The 22,391-nt window shown below is 41.5% G+C and overlaps 1 protein-coding gene across 3 annotated transcripts in view; it reads left to right on the top strand.

Annotated features, from left to right (window-relative positions):
- The window catches only part of pps (protein partner of snf), a 424,574-nt gene that overhangs the window by 331,866 nt on the left and 70,317 nt on the right, over positions 1-22,391 (top strand). For 2 of the 3 annotated variants that reach the window (XM_071664264.1, XM_071664266.1), the window contains one exon: positions 10,931-10,954. The exons of the other annotated variant lie outside the window; for it this stretch is intronic. In XM_071664264.1, the coding sequence (XP_071520365.1) occupies positions 10,931-10,954 (24 nt within the window). The remainder of the gene's footprint in view (positions 1-10,930; positions 10,955-22,391) is intronic. 3 annotated transcript variants of the gene reach the window in all.

Raw genomic sequence — 22,391 nt, forward strand, 5'->3', positions numbered from 1 at the left:
CTGCAAGGCATAGGCTGTGGATAGAGTTGTGCAGAGGAGGGTGGAAGTGCTGGAAATGAGATGTTTGAGGACAATATGTGGTGTGAGGTGGTTTGATCGAGTAAGTAATGTAAGGGTAAGAGAGATGTGTGGAAATAAAAAGAGTGTGGTTGAGAGAGCAGAAGAGGGTGTTTTGAAATGGTTTGGTCACATGGAGAGAATGAGTGAGGAAAGATTGACCAGAGGATATATGTGTTAGAGGTGGAGGGAACGAGGAGAAGTGGGAGACCAAATTGAAGGTGGAAAGATGGAGTGAAAAAGATTTTGAGTGATCGGGGCCTGAACACGCAGGAGGGTGAAGGGCGTGCAAGGAATAGTGTATTGGAACGATGTGGTATACCGGGGTCGACGTGCTGTCAATGGATTGAACTAGGGCATATAAAGCATCTGGGGTAAACCATGGAAAGTTGTGTGGGGCCTGGATGTGAAAAGGGAACTGTGGTTTCAGTGCATTATTACATGACAGCTAGAGACTGAGTGTGAACGAATGGGGCCTTTGTTGTCTTTTTCCTGCGCTACCTCGCACACATGAGGGGAGAGGGGGTTGTTATTCCATGTGTGGCGAGATGGCGGTGGGAATAGATAAAGGCAGACAGTATGAATTATGTACATGTGCATATATGTATATGTCTGTGTGTGTATATTGGTGTACATTGAGATGTCTAGGTATGTATATTTGCGTGTGTGGACGTGTATGTATATATACATGTGTATGTGGGTGGGTTGGGCCATTCTTTCATCTGTTTCCTTGCGCTTCCTCGCTAATGCAGGAGACAGCGACAAAGCAAAATAAAGTAAATAATAGTTTTTCAAAGCAAACACCTGACCCACACATCCTCTACCACTTCTGAAACCACACTGCTCTTCCCCAATCTAATGCTCTGTACATGCCTTCACCCTCTCAATCAGTACCCTCCCATATAATTTCCCAGGAATACTCAACAAAACTTATACCAATGTAATTTGAATACTCACCTTTATCCCCTTTGCCTTTGTACAATAGCACTATGCATGCATTCCGCCAATCCTCAGGCACTTCACCATAAACCATACATACATTGAATAACCTCACCAACCAGTCAATAACACAGTCACCTCCTTTTTTAATAAATTCCACTGCAATACCATCCAAACCTGCTGCCTTGCCAGCTTTCATCTTCTGCAAAGCTTTTACTACCTCTTCTCTGTTTACCAAATCATTCTCCCTGACCCTCTCACTTCGCACACCACCTCAACCAAAACACCCTATATCTGCCACTCTATCATCAAACACATTCAACAAACCTTCAAAATACTCTTTCCATCTCCCTCTCACTTCACCGCTACTTTGTACTACCTCCCAATATCCCATTTGTTCTCTTGTCTTATGCACTTTACTTACCTCCTTCCAGAACATCTTTTTATTCTTTCTAAAATTTAATGATACTCTCATTTGCCCTCTTTTTCACTTCTTGCACCTTTCTCTTGACCTCTTGCCTCTATCTTTTATACATCTCCCAGTCATTTGCACTATTTCCCTGCAAAAATCGTCCAAATGCCTCTCTCTTCTCTTTCACTAACAATCTTCATTCCACCATTCACTACCGTGTCTAATCTACCCACCTCCCATCTTTCTCATGCCACAGGCATATTTTGCACAAGTCATCACTGCTTCCCTAAAAACATCCCATTCCTCCCCCACTCCCCTTATGTCATTTGCTCTCACCTTTTAACATTCTACACTCACTCTCTCCTGTTACTTCCTCATTCTAGTGTCCTTTCCAGGCTCCCATACTTTCACCACTCTCTTCGCCCCAACATTCTCTCTTCTTTTCTGAAAACCCCTACATATATTCACCTTCACCTTCGCCTCAACAAGATACTGATGCGACATCCATCCACTTGCCCCTCTCAGCACATTAACATCTAAAATACTTTCTTTCACACGCCTATCAGTTAACACGTATCCAATAACACTCTGTGGCCCTCTCTCCTACTTACATACATGTACTTATGTATATCTCTTTTTAAACCAGGTATTCCCTATCACCAGTCATTTTTCAGCACCAAAATCCACAAGCTTTTCACCATTTCCATTTACAACACTAAACACCCAATGTATACCAATTATACCCTCAGCTGCCAAATTCTTACCTTTGCATTCAAATCACCCATCACTATAACCCGGTCTCGTGCATCAAAGCTGCTAACACACTCGCTCACCTGTACGTGGGTTGGGCTGTTCTTTCGTCTGTTTTCTTGTGGTACCTCGCTAACGCGGGAGACAGTGACAAAGTATAATGTATAAGATGTGTATTTATTTTATATTCATTTTATTATACTTTGCCGCAGTCTCCCGCATTAGCGAGGTAGCACAAGGAAACAGACGAAAGCATGGCCCAACCCACCGTCATATGCATGTTTATACATACATGTCCACACATGCACATATACATACATTTATATTTCAAGGTATACATATATATATATACATACACAGGCATATACATATATACACATGTACATAATTCATGTTTCCTGCCTTTATTCATTCCTGTTGCCACTCTGCCACACATGAAATGACAACCCCCTCTCCCCGCATGTGCGTGAGATAGCGCTAGGGAAAGACAACTAAGGCCACATTCATTCACACCCAGTCTCTAGCTGTCATGTATATATGTGTAATGCACCGAAACCACAGCTCCCTCTCCACATCCAGGCCCCACAAAATTTCCATGGTTACCTCAAATGCTTCACATGCCCTGGTTGACAGCACGCTGACCCCGGTATACCACATCATTCCAATTCACCCTATTCCTTTCATGCCTTTCACCCTCCTCTATATTCAGCCTCCATTCGCTCAAAATCTTTTTCACTCCAACCATCCACCTCCAGTTTGGTCTCCCACTTTTCGTTCCCTCCACCTCTGACACATATATCCGCTTTGTCAGTCTTTCCTCACTCATTCTCTCCATGTGACCAAATCATTTTAAAACACCCTCTTCTGCTCTCTCAACCACACTCTTTTTATTACGACTCATGTCTCTTACCCTTTCATTATTTACTCGATCAAACCACCTCACACCACATATTGTCCCCAAACATCTCATATCCAACACATCCCCACTTCTCCACACAACCTTATCTATAGCCCATGCCTCATAACCATATAACATTGTTGGAACCACTATTCCTTCAAACATACCCATTTTTGCTCTCCGATATAACGTTCTCGCCTTCCACACATTTTCAATGCTCCCAGAACTTTGCCCTGTCTCCCACCCTCTGACTCACTTCTGCTTCCATATATATATATATATATATATATATATATTCCATTTGCTTTTCTAAGTATTTCTCACATACATTCTTCAAAGCAAACACCTGATCCACACATCCTCTACCACTTCTGAAACCACACTGCTCTTCCCCAAATGGATTTGTATGTAGCATTTATGGATCTGGAGAAGGCATATGATAGAGTTGATAGAGATGCTCTGTGGAAGGTATTAAGAATATATGGTGTGGGAGGAAAGTTGTTAGAAGCAGTGAAAAGTTTTTATCGAGGATGTAAGGCATGTGTACGTGTAGGAAGAGAGGAAAGTGATTGGTTCTCAGTGAATGTAGGTTTGCGGCAGGGGTGTGTGATGTCTCCATGGTTGTTTAATTTGTTTATGGATGGGGTTGTTAGGGAGGTAAATGCAAGAGTTTTGGAAAGAGGGGCAAGTATGAAGTCTGTTGGGGATGAGAGAGCTTGGGAAGTGAGTCAGTTGTTGTTCGCTGATGATACAGCGCTGGTGGCTGATTCATGTGAGAAACTGCAGAAGCTGGTGACTGAGTTTGGTAAAGTGTGTGGAAGAAGAAAGTTAAGAGTAAATGTGAATAAGAGCAAGGTTATTAGGTACAGTAGGGTTGAGGGTCAAGTCAATTGGGAGGTGAGTTTGAATGGAGAAAAACTGGAGGAAGTGAAGTGTTTTAGATATCTGGGAGTGGATCTGGCAGCGGATGGAACCATGGAAGCGGAAGTGGATCATAGGGTGGGGGAGGGGGCGAAAATTCTGGGGGCCTTGAAGAATGTGTGGAAGTCGAGAACATTATCTCGGAAAGCAAAAATGGGTATGTTTGAAGGAATAGTGGTTCCAACAATGTTGTATGGTTGCGAGGCGTGGGCTATGGATAGAGTTGTGCGCAGGAGGATGGATGTGCTGGAAATGAGATGTTTGAGGACAATGTGTGGTGTGAGGTGGTTTGATCGAGTGAGTAACGTAAGGGTAAGAGAGATGTGTGGAAATAAAAAGAGCGTGGTTGAGAGAGCAGAAGAGGGTGTTTTGAAGTGGTTTGGGCACATGGAGAGAATGAGTGAGGAAAGATTGACCAAGAGGATATATGTGTCGGAGGTGGAGGGAACGAGGAGAAGAGGGAGACCAAATTGGAGGTGGAAAGATGGAGTGAAAAGGATTTTGTGTGATCGGGGCCTGAACATGCAGGAGGGTGAAAGGAGGGCAAGGAATAGAGTGAATTGGATCGATGTGGTATACCGGGGTTGACGTGCTGTCAGTGGATTGAATCAAGGCATGTGAAGCGTCTGGGGTAAACCATGGAAAGCTGTGTAGGTATGTATATTTGCGTGTGTGGACGTATGTATATACATGTGTATGGGGGGGGGGTTGGGCCATTTCTTTCGTCTGTTTCCTTGCGCTACCTCGCAAACGCGGGAGACAGCAACAAAGTATAATAAAAAAAATAAAATATATATATATATATATATATATATATTTATTTATTTTGCTTTGTCGCTGTCTCCCGCGTTTGCGAGGTAGCGCAAGGAAACAGACGAAAGAAATGGCCCAACCCACCCCCATACACATGTACATACATACACGCTCACACACGCAAATATACATACCTATACATCTCAATGTACACATATATATATACACACACAGACACATACATATATACCCATGCACACAATTCACACTGTCTGCCTTTATTCATTCCCATCGCCACCTCGCCACACATGGAATACCATCCCCTTCCCCCCTCCTGTGTGTGAGGTAGCGCTAGGAAAAGACAACAAAGGTCCCATTCGTTCACACTCAGTCTCTAGCTGTCATGCAATAATGCCCGAAATCACAGCTCCCTTTCCACACCTAGGCCCCACACAACTTTCCATGGCTTACCCCAGATGCTTCACATGCCCTGATTCAATCCACTGACAGCACGTCAACCCCGGTATACCACATCGATCCAATTCACTCTATTCCTTGCCCGCCTTTCACCCTCCTGCATGTTCAGGCCCCGATCACACAAAATCTTTTTCACTCCATCTTTCCACCTCCAATTTGGTCTCCCACTTCTCCTCGTTCCCTCCACCTCTGACACATATATGGTATACCGGGGTCGACATGCTGTCAATGGATTGAACCAGGGCATTTGAAGCATCAGGGGTAAACCATGGAAAGTTTTGTGGGGCCTGGATGTGGAAAGGGAGTTGTGGTTTCGGTGCATTATACATGACAGGTAGAGACTGAGTGTGAACGAATGTGGCCTTTGTTGTCTTTTCCTCGTGCTACCTTGTGCACATGCAGGGGAGGGGGTTGTCATTTCATGTGTGGTGTGGTGGCGACGGGAATGAGTAAGGGCAGACTATGAATTATGTACATGTGTATATGTCTGTGTGTGTATATATATGTATACATTGAGATGTATAGGCATGTATATTTGCATGTGTGGACGTATATATACATACATGTGTATGTGGGTGGGTTGGGCCATTCTTTTGTCTGTTTCCTTGTGCTACCTCGCTAACACGGGAGACATCGACAAAGTATAATAAATATAAATAAATAACCATCCACTCCAGCCACCTTGCTGCATTTCATCTTCTCTCTTCACCAAACCACTCTCTATGACTCTCTCACTTCATGTCCCACCTCGACCAAAACTCCCTACAACAGCCACTCTGTCATCAAACGCATTTAATATTCCTTGAAAACAACTCCCTCCATCTCTTCCTCACTTCATCATTACCTGTTATCACTTCTTCTTTTGTACCTTCACTGATGATCCCATTTGTTCTCTTCTTTTGCACATTATTTACCTCCTTCTGAAACATCTTTTTATTCTCCCTAAGTTTAATGATACTCTCTCACAGCAACTCTCATTTGTGCGAGGTGCTGGTACTATTATTGCCAGAGCCCTCCCTCTCATTAGCAGTAGAGTCAGGTAGATGACTGGAGGTTCTTAGCACCCCATGATGCCAGGGACTAGGGGACATAGATTGAATGGACTCTGTCATGATGATACTTTTAAATGTTTGAGTGGACAGGAATTGGCAAATGTACTTATGTGAAAAAACATGATAATGATAAGCAAAGTTTTGAGTTGGTGTATGGTACTTGTGAGAAGATGGTGACGTATTCTTGTTTTTGTGAGTACCAAAATTCTGTTTTCGATTTCCTTTCTATCCTTTTCTAGGATTTACAAGGGTAATGGTTTAACAGGAGTGCACAAAAGTCCAATTTTCCTGCATCCATAGAAATTAATGGGTATTATAGCACCTCAGCAGTTCATGAAACTAATTTCTTGATTGCTCTTGGTGCTAAGAAAAAGAGTACCTGCAGTATGTCACATCATAACTGTTCCTTGTGGCTCATGAAAATTGGATGAATCTTAGTAATCTTAAAACTTTTTTCAATAGGGAACAGTTTTGCCTAGGTTCAGGAAAAATGTTTTGTGAACATACTCTCGAGTATGTCAAAAAGGTATCCTCCACTGTTGGCCTTTCTGAGAATATTGCCACAGAGGACTTTATGCGGGAGATCTTTGGATTTTACTTTAACAAGTCTGTCTATGATACCTTCCTCTAGGTTTAGAAGGTTGGTATTTCATGGCCTGGGGTTTGCCACCATCAAGGCTGAAGGACCTTGGTATAACAAGATGAATCTTAATGTAATATTCTTGCCAGCCTTAGCCTATTGATGAATTATTTCTCAAACCCTCCTGCTCCTCTCCCATGTTGATATCTCCTCATGGCGTGTATGAGAAACTAACCTTGGAGATCATTGTTAATTTTACAGCACAAAAAAAATCTTTTCCCTCCATGACAGTTTCCTTTGAGCATTTTCCTGGTTTTCTATACCACCCTTCCATGCCTCTCCAAAAACTTTCTGTAAGTGGTGGTGAAGACCCCCAGGTTTGTGCCTGTTTTCCAAGAATGTTGAGGTGCATCTCGACCAGTGACTTACAGACAATGGCATCATTACTTATCAGAAATCCTTGACTGGTTTAGTGCCTAGCAGTTGATTAAGAATGATTAAAGGCACATGCCTCACCAGTAAGACAAGGGGTTAAGAGGTTTTTATTCCCAGGAGGTTCAAGACATCTCTCATGGCTTACAGGACACCACCCCTGAGAGCGAGTATGTCTTTCTCAAAACTTATCATTCAGGATGTAGGTTGTTCTGTGATGTTCCTATGTATACCTGGTAATGTCGGTACCTCAGGGAATGAGGCAGTAGATGGCCTTGCCAAGACTGCTTGTAAAAGACCACACCTGACTACGTTGTTCTTCAAATACTGATGCAACTTAGAATCCAAAATCACTGCAAGAAGAGAGAAGCTTGGGAAGCAGCTGTCCCCCTGGACTCCAAGCCCACCTGGTGTGACACTCTCCGTAAACTCCCTGACTTCATATGTCTATGGGAAAGGATCACAGAAAAGGGACATAATTGCTGCCCATATCATCATCGGGAACGACTTTGCTTGGGAGATTGGCATCCATGCCTTCCCTGAGCATCACGCTTGTGCATTATGCAAGATACCCAACAGTTGTACCCTTATCCATTACCTTAAAGATGTCCCCACACAAATGCTTCTACGATGCCTACTGGACCCCCATTCCATGACCCCTTGATGGAGACACGTTGACATATTGCAGGAATGTCCATCCTTCCTTCCTTCCTGAGGCTTTAGTAAGCCCCGTTGTTATATTTAAATGTACTTGTGACTCATGCCAGATGTTTCTTGTAGTATTGTACAGGGGTACCTAGCGACAGCACTAGATTCCCGCACTAGATTCCCTTTCCTTTATCAAGGAGTAAAGCATTGAAATTGAACTTTTTTTTTTTTTTTTTTTTTGCTTTGTCGATGTCTTCCGCGTTTGCGAGGTAGCGCAAGGAAACAGACGAAAGAAATGGCCCAACCCACCCCCATACACATGTATATACAAACGTCCACCCACGCAAATATACATACCTACACAGCTTTCCATGGTTTATCCCAGACGCTTCACATGCCCTGATTCAATCCACTGACAGCACGTCAACCCCGGTATACCACATCGATCCAATTCACTCTATTCCTTGCCCTCCTTCCACCCTCCTGCATGTTCAGGCCCTGATCACACAAAATCTTTTTCACTCCATCTTTCCACCTCCAATTTGGTCTCCCACTTCTCCTCGTTCCCTCCACCTCTTACACATATATCCTCTTGGTCAATCTTTCCTCACTCATTCTCTCCATGTGCCCAAACCATTTCAAAACACCCTCTTCTGCTCTCTCAACCACGCTCTTTTTATTTCCACACATCTCTCTTACCCTTACGTTACTTACTCGATCAAACCACCTCACACCACACATTGTCCTCAAACATCACATTTCCAGCACATCCATCCTCCTGCGCACAACTCTATCCATAGCCCACGCCTCGCAACCATACAACATTGTTGGAACCACTAATCCGTCAAACATACCCATTTTTGCTTTCCGAGATAATGTTCTCGACTTCAACACATTCTTCAAGGCTTCCAGGATTTTAGCCCCCTCCCCCACCCTATGATCCACTTCCGCTTCCATGGTTCCATCCGCTGCCAGATCCACTCCCAGATATCTAAAACTCTTTACTTCCTCCAGTTTTTCTCCATTCAAACTTACCTCCCAGTTGACTTGACCCTCAACCCTACTGTACCTAATTACCTTGCTCTTATTCACATTTACTCTTAACTTTCTTCTTTCACACACTTTACCAAACTCAGTCACCAGCTTCTGCAGTTTCTTACATGAATCAGCCACCAGTGCTGTATCATCAGCGAACAACAACTGACTCACTTCCCAAGCTCTATCATCCCCAACAGACTTCATACTTGCCCCTCTTTCCAAAACTCTTGCATTCACCTCCCTAACAACCCCATCCATAAACAAATTAAACAACCATGGAGACATCACACACCCCAGCTGCAAACCTACATTCACTGAGAACCAATCACTTTCCTCTCTTCCTACGCGTACACATGCCTTACATCCTCGATAAAAAACTTTTCACTGCTTCTAACAACTTGCCTCCCACACCATATATTCTTAATACCTTCCACAGAGCATCTCTATCAACTCTATCATATGCCTTCTCCAGATCCATAAATGCTACATACAAATCCATTTGCTTTTCTAAGTATTTCTCACATACATTCTTCAAAGCAAACACCTGATCCACACATCCTCTACCACTTCTGAAACCACACTGCTCTTCCCCAATCTGATGCTCTGTACATGCCTTCACCCTCTCAATCAATCCCCTCCCATATAATTTGCCAGGAATACTCAACAAACTTATACCTCTGTAATTTGAGCACTCACTCTTATCCCCTTTGCCTTTGTACAATGGCACTATGCACGCATTCCGCCAATCCTCAGGCACCTCACCATGAGTCATACATACATTAAATAACCTTACCAACCAGTCAATAATACAGTCACCCCCTTTTTTAATAAATTCCACTGCAATACCATCCAAACCTGCTGCCTTGCCGGCTTTCATCTTCCGCAAAGCTTTTACTACCTCTTCTCTGTTTACCAAATCATTTTCCCTAACCCTCTCACTTTGCACACCACCTCGACCAAAACACCCTATATCTTCCACTCTATCATCAAACACATTCAACAAACCTTCAAAATACTCACTCCATCTCCTTCTCACATCACCACTACTTGTTATCACCTCCCCATTTGCACCCTTCACTGAAGTTCCCATTTGTTCCCTTGTCTTACGCACTTTATTTACCTCCTTCCAGAACATCTTTTTATTCTCCCTAAAATTTGATGATACTCTCTCATCCCAACTCTCATTTGCCCTCTTTTTCACCTCTTGCACCTTTCTCTTGACCTCCTGTCTCTTTCTTTTATACATCTCCCAGTCATTTGCATTTTTTCCCTGCAAAAATTGTCCAAATGCCTCTCTCTTCTCTTTCACTAATAATCTTACTTCTTCATCCCACCACTCACTACCCTTTCTAATCAACCCATCTCCCACTCTTCTCATGCCACAAGCATCTTTTGCGCAATCCATCACTGATTCCCTAAATACATCCCATTCCTCCCCCACTCCCCTTACTTGAACTATCTATATGTATCTCTTACACTCATTCCCTTGGGAACTCCCTCAAAGGGAGTGGCCACTGCAAAAGTCTCCATAACTGATGAACTCAAGTGCCCAAAAATATGTTATGTGATTGTATGTATTACTGCACATCAGATGGTCATTATAGTCTTGTCATTTCCTTAAATTTTCTTCTGTTGCTTAGCAGACTAATGTTTGTCAACAGTGAAATGTTCATGAGCTGTCAGAAACAAATTCAGTTGTGATGTTGCACTGTTTCCCATGCTTTTCATTATTCTGGACATTTATGATTCTTCACCATCCCCCTACCTCAGGATTCATATAACTAAAAAGCATGAATGCATTTTTCACATTTTTGTATTTCTGTTCTAAAACAGAGTAAATGTTTATGCAATGAAGTTTTTTTTACTTTATTTTTGTTTCTATGTCATATCTGAAATATCACAGTGGTATGAAGAATATGCTATATAAAACTTCTTGAACATATTACATTACCATGCATCTTTTTTTTCCATAGCTGTCAGACTGTGTAGCTGTACCTGTAAGTATTTTGTGTATTTTTTGACAGTATTAGTCACACTTCTATAATCTTAGGTATTCATTAGGTTTAAGTATCTCATTACTTTAGTAAGTTTTCTGTCACTGTGTTTGTATACTTTTCTATCCATTTTATGTCTAATCATGTTATACTTGTATAAAACCATGAGACCTAGGAACATCTACCCAGAATGAGTTTCACCATCATGTACACCCTTTTGTCACAGTCTGATGAAAATATCTGAATGATACGTTTTAGAAACTGTTGTTATTCTAGCTTTTATCCATGTCATTTTAAGAAATAAGTGGAGTGAAGGAAGTTTCTTCTGCAAAGTGAATTATTTGTACTGAGCATTGGAATTATAGGGAAAAAGAAAAAAGGACTTTTAAAAGTATGTAATGGTTCTGAAGTTAAGGATAATATGTAAATGCATAGGAATAACTGTTGAGGGTTATTTTAAGGAGTTTTGCTTGATCACTCCTTTTTAATCAGAAAACTTCATTTCAACCATCTGAGCCTAAACAGCATTGTGTGTGTATCAAAACTGGTATCTGTTTGTAACTGTCTATCATACATGTATGTATGTGTGTTTTTCTGTCTGTTTAACTATCTATTTCATGTCTTTATTTATATGACGATTTTTGCAGGGAAAAAATGCAATTGAGTGGGAGATGTATAAAAGAAAGAGACAGGAGGTCAAGAGAAAGGTGCAAGAGGTGAAAAAAAGGGCAAATGAGAGTTGGGGTGAGAGAGTATCATTAAATTTTAGGGAGAATAAAAAGATGTTCTGGAAGGAGGTAAATAAAGTGCGTAAGACAAGGGAGCAAATGGGAACTTCAGTGAAGGGCGCAAATGGGGAGGTGATAACAAGTAGTGGTGATGTGAGAAGGAGATGGAGTGAGTATTTTGAAGGTTTGCTGAATGTGTTTGATGATAGAGTGGCAGATATAGGGTGTTTTGGTCGAGGTGGTGTGCAAAGTGAGAGGGTTAGGGAAAATGATTTGGTAAACAGAGAAGAGGTAGTGAAAGCTTTGCGGAAGATGAAAGCCGGCAAGGCAGCAGGTTTGGATGGTATTGCAGTGGAATTTATTAAAAAAGGGGGTGACTGTATTGTTGACTGGTTGGTAAGGTTATTTAATGTATGTATGACTCATGGTGAGGTGCCTGAGGATTGGCGGAATGCGTGCATAGTGCCATTGTACAAAGGCAAAGGGGATAAGAGTGAGTGCTCAAATTACAGAGGTATAAGTTTGTTGAGTATTCCTGGTAAATTATATGGGAGGGTATTGATTGAGAGGGTGAAGGCATGTACAGAGCATCAGATTGGGGAAGAGCAGTGTGGTTTCAGAAGTGGTAGAGGATGTGTGGATCAGGTGTTTGCTTTGAAGAATGTATGTGAGAAATACTTAGAAAAGCAAATGGATTTGTATGTAGCATTTATGGATCTGGAGAAGGCATATGATAGAGTTGATAGAGATGCTCTGTGGAAGGTATTAAGAATATATGGTGTGGGAGGAAAGTTGTTAGAAGCAGTGAAAAGTTTTTATCGAGGATGTAAGGCATGTGTACATGTAGGAAGAGAGGAAAGTGATTGGTTCTCAGTGAATGTAGGTTTGCGGCAGGGGTGTGTGATGTCTCCATGGTTGTTTAATTTGTTTATGGATGGGGTTGTTAGGGAGGTAAATGCAAGAGTTTTGGAAAGAGGGGCAAGTATGAAGTCTGTTGGGGATGAGAGAGCTTGGGAAGTGAGTCAGTTGTTGTTCGCTGATGATACAGCGCTGGTGGCTGATTCATGTGAGAAACTGCAGAAGCTGGTGACTGAGTTTGGTAAAGTGTGTGGAAGAAGAAAGTTAAGAGTAAATGTGAATAAGAGCAAGGTTATTAGGTACAGTAGGGTTGAGGGTCAAGTCAATTGGGAGGTGAGTTTGAATGGAGAAAAACTGGAGGAAGTGAAGTGTTTTAGATATCTGGGAGTGGATCTGGCAGCGGATGGAACCATGGAAGCGGAAGTGGATCATAGGGTGGGGGAGGGGGCGAAAATCCCGGGAGCCTTGAAGAATGTGTGGAAGTCGAGAACATTATCTCGGAAAGCAAAAATGGGTATGTTTGAAGGAATAGTGGCTCCAACAATGTTGTATGGTTGCGAGGCGTGGGCTATGGATAGAGTTGTGCGCAGGAGGATGGATGTGCTGGAAATGAGATGTTTGAGGACAATGTGTGGTGTGAGGTGGTTTGATCGAGTGAGTAACGTGAGGGTAAGAGAGATGTGTGGAAATAAAAAGAGCATGGTTGAGAGAGCAGAAGAGGGTGTTTTGAAGTGGTTTGGGCACATGGAGAGGATGAGTGAGGAAAGATTGACCAAGAGGATATATGTGTCGGAGGTGGAGGGAACAAGGAGAAGAGGGAGACCAAATTGGAGGTGGAAAGATGGAGTGAAAAAGATTTTGTGTGATCGGGGCCTGAACATGCAGAAGGGTGAAAGGAGGGCAAGGAATAGAGTGAATTGGAGCGATGTGGTATACCGGGGTTGACGTGCTGTCAGTGGATTGAATCAAGGCATGTGAAGCGTCTGGGGTAAACCATGGAAAGCTGTGTAGGTATGTATATTTGCGTGTGTGGACGTGTGTATATACATGTGTATGGGGGTGGGTTGGGCCATTTCTTTAGTCTGTTTCCTTGCGCTACCTCGCAAACGCGGGAGACAGCGACAAAGTATAAAAAAAAAAAAAAAAAAAAAAAAAAATTTATATGTCTGTCTCTGTATTAACATCGGCTTTGTAAACCCATGGCTTGACTTCATAGGACATAGGAGATTATTCAACAGAAACAAAATTCACCTCAGCAATAAAGGTTCCGAACTCATTGCTGCATAAATTAAAGGTTAACTTTCCTTACAATTGTATGAGAAAATGTTTTATTGAGGCTGGGTAGAGGTCAGTTGGTTGACGATGTAGCAGAGGAGAGTGGGATCAGGTCATGTAGGTCATGTAGTTGAGGTCAGATGGAGTCAGGTCCCTACTGTGCCAGGCAACATAACTAGGGTTGATTATCAATGTACGGTCTTGGAATAGCCAGTCACCAAATCATAACATCAGTTTGCTTGAGAATTAAAGGGACTTTATATTGCTTAGTTGCATTGCATGGTAAACGCTTAACATACGTATAGATATAATTGGATTATCAGAAACACTTCTAAACATGAAAAACAGTCTGATTAGCAAGTACAATATGTTGGACTATAAATCATTTGTTAGGGATAGAGATAGTAGAGGTGGAACTGCTTTATACATAAATGCATGCTTAAACCGCACTGAAATTCGAGACTACAACATCTGTTGCTGTAAAACATTCTTGTTAGAAATAGTTGACAATTTACCAAACTTTATATAAATGTCATGTATAGTTGCCCAAGTCACCCAGCATATATTCACACTCATATACAAGTGTTTATAATAAATGATAGAGGAGAGAGATTTGATCATTCTGGGGGATTTTAAGCTTCTACAAATCAACTGGTGAACTGTTTCAGGTGTAGAAAGTACATCTGTTAGTCTTATCAACTTTGTTGAAGATAATTTTCTCTCCCAAATGAGCACAGACTGGTAAGCTAATACATTTGATCTAGTACTTGCATTGCTGGGGTTGTTATTAGCTAATACTTGTTTTGGTGAACATCTAGATACATGTGACCATAACATGGTTAGGTTTGTTGTAAATCTCAATACCCACCATCCCACAAACATTATTATTGTCCCTAACTCTAAAAGGGCAGATTTTAATGGGTTGTGCAATGTTTTAAAGAGCTTCACCCTTGTTGGTTCATTCCCAGAAAAATATAAATCATCAGTAGGCCAGAATATTATTCCTTAGATATGTGTATATGTTGATATGTATATATGTATGTGTATTGGTGTTTATGTATATATGTGTGTATATGAGTGGTCTTTCTTTGTCTGTTTCCTGGTGCTACCTCACTGATGCAGGAAATGATCAAGTATGATAATACAGTAATGCAGTAATGATAGATATTGCAAGCTCTATAAACTTAAGAGGTTACTCTATAATTGTAAGAAATGGGGCAATGACTCAGATCTTGCAGTACATGTAATATGGCTTGGAAAGAGCAAAAATGACTTATGAAACAAGTCAAGAGTGATTATGAAACTAGTATTGCAATAGATAGCTCAAGAGGTTCTAAAAGATTTTGTTGAAATATCGTTATCAAGAAACATATGAGGAGTGGGATAGGACCTTTAGGAAATGAAGATGGGGAACCTGTTGTGGACGATAAAAGGGTAGCAACAATAGTGAAAAAATTTTCAATTCTGTTTTTACACTAGAAAATAGTGACACAAATGTTAAGACTGATAAATAGAAAATAGTGACACAAATGTTAAGACTGATAAACAGCACATATACCTCTTGGAAATTTACCATCACAATTAGAGAAGTACCAACACCAGTAGAAAAGTTGAAAACTGATAAAAGTTCAGGTACTGATTGTTTTATCCACGAATAATTTGATACATCAAACAAGAAACTGACAAATCATTAACCTCTGTTTTCAGTAAATTTCCATAGGACTGGATACTAGCTGACATTACCCCTATATTCAAAGAGAGAAGCTGTGAAATGCTAGGTAGATACTGTCCTGTTAGCCTCACATCAGTTATGTGTAAATGTCTTGAGTTGATTATTAGAGATGAAATTGTTTTTCACCAAAAACAAAAGAGTCTGATCAGTGATACACAGATTGAATTAGAAGGAACAAATCATGCTGTACAATCCATCAGAATTTAATCTTAAACTGTTCAGTACCCTTAACAAGACATGCAATAGATATTATATTTCTGGACTTCCAAGAAGCATTTGACAAAGTTCCCCATGAATTGATGTTTAATGTCACTTTAGGGATTCCAGGTTGTATGGGAAACTGAATTGAAGCTTTGGTGTGTAGTAAGAAGCAAAGAGTCTTAATGAATGGTGAATCATGACTGTGGTTGCCCATTACTCATGGAGTCCTTCAGGAGTCTATCCTGGATACTGTATTTTTTATTATTTATGCTGGGGTAGGGGAGAAAGAATTCAACCTACATATCCCTGCATGTCATAGAAGGCAACTAAAGTGGGCAGGAGCAGAGGGCTGGAAACCCTCCCCTTCTTGTATTTTGACTTATGAAAGAGGAAACAGGAGTCAAGCAGGGAGTGCTCATCCTCCTCAAAGATTAGGGTGTTTGAATGTGTGTGGATGTAATCAAGATGAAAAGAGAGGAGAGATAGGTAGTATGTTTGAGGAAAGAAACCTGGATATTCTAGCTCTCAGTGAAATGAAGCTCAAGGGTAAAGGGGAAGAATGGTGTAATGTTATGGAAGTAAAGTCAGGGGTGGGTGAGAGGACAGGAGCTAAGTAAGGAGTAGCAATACTCCTGAAGCAGGAGTTGTTGGAGTGTGTGATAGTGTAGGAGAGTAAATTCTTGATTGATGTGGGTAAAACTAAAAGTAGATGGCAAGATATGAGTGATTATTGGTGCTGATGCACAGTCATGAGAAGCAAGTGTTTTGGGAGCAGTTAAGTGAGCATGTCATAAGTTTCAGTGGACAAGACCGGGTATTTAAATCAAAGATAAGTAATGTGGCAGTCGAGGATATAATTGGTGCACATGGAGTATTCAATGTTATGCATGGAAATGGTGAAGACCTTGTGGAGTTTTGTTCTGAAACTGGTGATTTGGAATGCCTGGTTTAAAAAGAGAGATATACATAAATTTACATATGTGAGTAGGAGAGATAGTTATTGGGCTTTATTAGATTACGTTTTAATTGATAGGGATGTAAAAGAGAGGATGTAAATGTGCTGATAGAGCAGTTGGTGGGATATCTGAACACTGTCTTGTGGAGGTGTGGGTGAGGATTTGTAAAGGTTTCGAAAAAGATGAGACAATGTTAGGGAGAAGGGAGTGGTGAGAGTAATGAAGCTTGGAAAGGAGACTTATGTGAAGAAATACCATGAGAGATTGAGTGTAGAATGGCAAAAGGTTAGAGCAAATGAAGTGGGAGTGGGTGAGGAATTGCTGGTATTTAGGAAAGCAGTGATGGCATGTGCAAGAGATGCATGTGGCATGCGAAAGATGGGAGGTAGGTAGTGAGTGGTGGGATGAAGAAGTAAAGTTGGTTGTAAAGTTTGTAGTAAAAGAGAAAAGAGAAGAATTTAGGCAGTACTTACAAGGAAGGAGTGGAGATGATTGGGAGATGTAAAAAAGAAAGCAGCAGGAAGTCAAGAGGAATGTGCTGGGATTGAAAAAGAAGGCAAATGAGAGTTGGGGTGGAGAGTATCATTAAGCATTAGGGAGAAAAAAAAGATGTTTTGGAATGAGATGAATATTATGTGAAAGACAGGAGAACAAATAGGGACATCGGTGAAGGGAGCAAAAGGGGAAGTGTTAATAGGTAGTGATGGAGATAAATGTGTTTGATGATAGTGTGACAGATGTAGTGTGTTTAGTTTAGGGCGGTATGTGAAGTGATAGAGTCCTGGAGAGTGTTTTGGTGAAAAGAGAAGTGTTGAAAAACTTGCAGAAGATGAAGTCTGACAGGGGATTGGGATTGGATGGTATTGCAGTTGAATTTATTAAGAAAGGAAGTGACAGTGTTTTTGAATGGTTGGTAAAGATATTCACTATGTATTGATCATGGTGAAGTGCCATAGGATTAGAGGAATGCATCTGTATTGCCTTTGTATAAAGGCAAAGGGGATGAGGTGATGTTCAAAATACAGAGGCACAAGTTTGTTGAGTATACTTGGAAAATTTAATGGGAGGGTATTGATTGAGAGGATGAAGACATGTCAGATTGGGGAGGAGAAGTGAGGTTTCAGAAGTGTTAAAGGATGTTTGGATCAGGTATTTGTTTTGAAGAATGTGTGAGAAATACTTAGAAAAATAGATGGATTTGTATGTGGCATTTATCATTCTAGAGGAAGGCATGTGAAAGGGTTGATAGAAATGCTTTGTGGAAGGTCATGAGAGTATATGGTGTGAGAGGTAAGCTGCCAAAAGCAGTGAGAAGTTTTTATGAAGGGTTCAAGGCATATGAATGAGTAGTAAGATAGGAGAGTGATTGGTTTCCAGTTAAGGTCAGTCTGCTGCAAGGGTGTATGATGTCACTATGGTTGTTTAATTAGTTTATGGATGGGGTGGGAGCTGTGGTTTTGGTGCGTTAAACATGTCAGCTAGAGAATGGGTGTGAGCAAATGTGGCTTTTCTTTGTAAGTTTCCTTGCACTACTTCCGTGATGCAGTGGGTAGCAGTGCTGTTTCTTATGGGTTACTGGGAATGAATAAAGGTGAGCAAGTATGAATGTAATATAGGGTGTTTTGGTAGGGCTGATGTGCAAAGTGAGAGATGTCAGGGAGAATAGTATGGTTAAGAGAGAAGAGGCAGTGAAACCTTTGTGGAAGATGAAATCCAGCAATGTGGTGGGTTTGCATGATATTCCAGTGGAATTTATTAAAAAAGGAGTGACTGTGTTGTTGATTGGTTGGTAAGGATATTCATTGCATGTATGGATCATGGTGAGGTGCCTGAAGATTGGCAGAATGCATGTATAGTGCTGTTGTACAAAGGCAAAGGGGATTTGGGTGAGTGTTCAAACTACAGAGGCATAAGTTTGTTGAGTATTCCTAGAAAATTATGTGGGACAGTGTTGATTGAGAGGATGAAGGCATGTATAGAGCATCAGATTGGGGAAGAGCAATGTGGTTTCAGAAGTGGTAGAAGATACGGATCCAGGGTTTGCTTTGAAGAATGTATGTGAGAAATACTTAGAAAAACAGATGGATTTGTATGTAGCATCTATGGATCTGGAGAAGGCATATGATAGAGATGATACAGATGCTTTGTGGAAGGTCTTAAGAGTATATAGTGTGGGAGGTAAGTTGCTTGAAGCAGTGAAATGTTTTTGCCAAGGATGTAAGGCATGGAGTACATGAAGGAAGAGAGGCAGGTGATTGGTTCATAGTGAATGTCTGTTTGTGGCAAGGGTGTGTGATGTTCCCCTGGTTGTTTCATTTCTTTATGAATGGGTTTGTTAGGGGGTAAATGCAAGAGTTTTGGAGAGAGGGGCGAGCATGCAGTCTCTTGGGGATGAGAAGGTATGGGAAGTCAGTTGTTGTTCACTGATGATACAGCTCTAGTGGCTGATTTCAGGTGAGAAACTTCAGAGGTTGATGACTGAGTTTGAAAAAGTGTGTGACAGGAGAAAGTTGAGAATGAATGTGAATAAGAGAAAGGTTATTAGGTTCAGGATGGTTGAGGGACAAGATAATTGGGAGGTAAGTTTAAATGGAGAAAAACCAGAGGAAGGGAAGTGTTTTAGATATCTGGGAGAAGACTTGGCAGCGGATGGAACCATGGAAGCGGAAGTGAGTAACAGAGTGGGAGAGGGAGCAAAGGTTCTGAGACCATTCAAGAATGTGTGGAAGGCAAAAACATTATCTCGGAGAGCAAAAATGGATATAGTTAAAGGAATAGTGGTTCCAACAATGTTATATGGTTGCGAGGCGTGGGCTATAGATAGAGTTGTGCGGAGGAGGGTGGATGTGTTGGAAATGAGATGTTTGAGGACAATATGTGGTGTGAGGTGGTATGATCGAGTAGGTAATTAAAGGGTAAGAGAGATGTGAGGTAATAAAAAGAGTGTGATTAAGAGAGCAGAGGAGGGTGTATTGAAATGGTTTGGTCACATGGAGAGAGTGAGTGAGGAAAGATTGACAAAGAGGATATATGTGTCAGAGGTGGAGGGAATGAGAAGTGGGAGACCAAATTGGAGGTGGAAAGATGGAGTGAAAAAGAGTTTAAGTGATCGAGGCCTAAACATAGAGGAGGGTGAAAGGCATGCAAGGAATAGAGTGAATTGGAACAATGTGATATACTGGGGTCAACGGGCTGTCAATGGGTTGAACCAGGGCATGTGAAGCATCTGGGGTAAACTATGGAAAGTTTATGGGGCCAGATGTAGAAAGGGAACCTGTGGTTTCGGTGCATTACACATGAGAACTATAGACTGAGTGTGAATGAACATGGCCTTTGTTGTCTTTTCCTAGCGCTACCTCGCGTGCATGAAGGAGAAGGGGGGTGCCATTTCATGTGTGGGGGGGTGGTGACAGGAATGGATGAAGGCAGCAAGTATGAATATGTACATGTGTATATATGTATATGTCTGTGTATGTATATTATCTATACATCGAAATGTATAGGTGTGTATGTGTGCATGTGTGGATGTGTAAGTGTAGACGTGTATGTGGGTGGGTTGGGCCTTTCTTTCGTCTGTATCCTTGCGTTACCTTGCTAACGAGGGACACAGTGACAAAGTATGATATTAATAGTAATATTGTTGTTTATTATTATAATTATTATTATTATTCTTATTATTCTTATTTTTTTTTTTTAATTTTGCTTTGTCGCTGTCTCCCGCGTTAGCTAGGTAGCACAGGGAAACAGACGAAAGAATGGCCCAACCCATCCACATATACATGTATATACATACACGTCATTACACGCAGATATACATACCTATACATCTCATCGTATACATATATATACACACACAGACATATACATATATACACATGTACATAATTCATACTGTCTGCCTTTATTCATTCCCATCGCCACCCTGCCACACATGAAATAACAACCCCTTCCCCCGCCATGTGCGCGAGGTAGCGCTAGGAAGACAACAAAGGCCCCATTCGTTCACACTGTCTCTAGCTGTCATGTAATAACGCACCGAAACCACAGCTCCCTTTCCACATCCAGGCCCCACACAACTTTCCATGGTTTACCCCAGATGCTTCACATGCCCTGGTTCAATCCATTGACAGCACATCGACCCCGGTATACCACATCGTTCCAATTCACTCTATTCCTTGCCTGCCTTTCACCCTCCTGCATGTTTAGGCCCCTATTACTCAAAATCTTTTTCACTCCATCTTTCCACCTCCAATTTGGTCTCCCACTTCTCCTCTTTCCCTCCACCCCTGACACATATATCCTCTTGGTCAAGCTTTCCTCACTCATTCTCTCCATGTGCCCAAACCATTTCAAAACACCCTCTTCTGCTCTCTGAACCACACTCTTTTTATTTCCACACATCTCTCTCACCCTTACATTACTTACTCGATCAAACCACCACACACCATATATTGTCCTCAAACATCTCATTTCCATCACATCCACCCTCCTGCGCACAACTCTATCCATAGCCCATGCCTCGCAACCATACAACATTGTTGGAACCAATATTCCTTCAAACATAGCCATTTTTGCTTTTGGAGATAATGTTCTCGACTTCCACATATTCTTCAACGCTCCCAGAATTTTCGCCCCCTCCACCACCCTATGATTCACTTCCGCTTCCATGGTTCCATCCGCTACCAGATCCACTCCCAGATATCTAAAACACCCCACTTCCTCCAGTTTTTCTCCATTCAAACTTACCTCCCAATTGACTTGACCCTCAACCCTACTGTACCTAATAACCTTGCTCTTATTCACATTTACTCTTAACTTTCTTCTTTCACACACTTTACCAAACTCAGTCACCAGCTTCTGCAGTTTCTCACATGAATCAGCCACCAGCGCTGTATCATCAGCAAACAACAACTGACTCACTTCCCAAGCTCTTTCATCCCCAACAGACTTCATATTTGCCCCTCTTTCCAAAACTCTTCCATTCACCTCTTTAACAACCCCATCCATAAACAAATTAAACAACCATGGAGACATCACACACCCCTGCCACAAACCTACATTCACTGAAAACCAATCACTCTCCTCTCATCCTACACGTACACATACCTTACATCCTCGATAAAAACTTTTCACTACTTCTAACAACTTGCCTCCCACACCATGTATTCTTAAGACCTTCCACAGAGCATCTCTATCAACTCTATCATATGCCTTCTCCAGATCCATAAATGCTACATACAAATCCATTTGCTTTTCTAAGTATTTCTCACATACATTCTTCAAAGCAAACACCTGATCCACACATCCTCTACCACTTCTGAAACCACACTTCTCTTCCCCAATCTGATGCTTTGTACATGTCTTCGCCCTCTCAATCAATACCCACCCTGCATAATTTCCCAGGAATACTCAAGAAACTTATACCTCTGTAATTTGAGCACTCACTCTTATCCCCTTTGCCTTTGTACAATGGCACTATGCAAGCTTTCCGCCAATCCTCAGGCAACTCACCATGAAACATGCATACATTAAATAACCTTACCAACCAGTCAACAATACAGTCACCCCCTTTTTTTTTTTTTTATAGATTCTACTGTAATACCATCCAATCCCGCTGCCTTGCCGGCTTTCATCTTCCGCAAAGCTTTTACTACCTCTTCTCTGTTTACCAAATCATTTTCCCTAACTCT

This window comes from Panulirus ornatus, chromosome 8 (assembly GCF_036320965.1).
Source record: "Panulirus ornatus isolate Po-2019 chromosome 8, ASM3632096v1, whole genome shotgun sequence".
Classification (NCBI taxonomy): domain Eukaryota; kingdom Metazoa; phylum Arthropoda; class Malacostraca; order Decapoda; family Palinuridae; genus Panulirus; species Panulirus ornatus.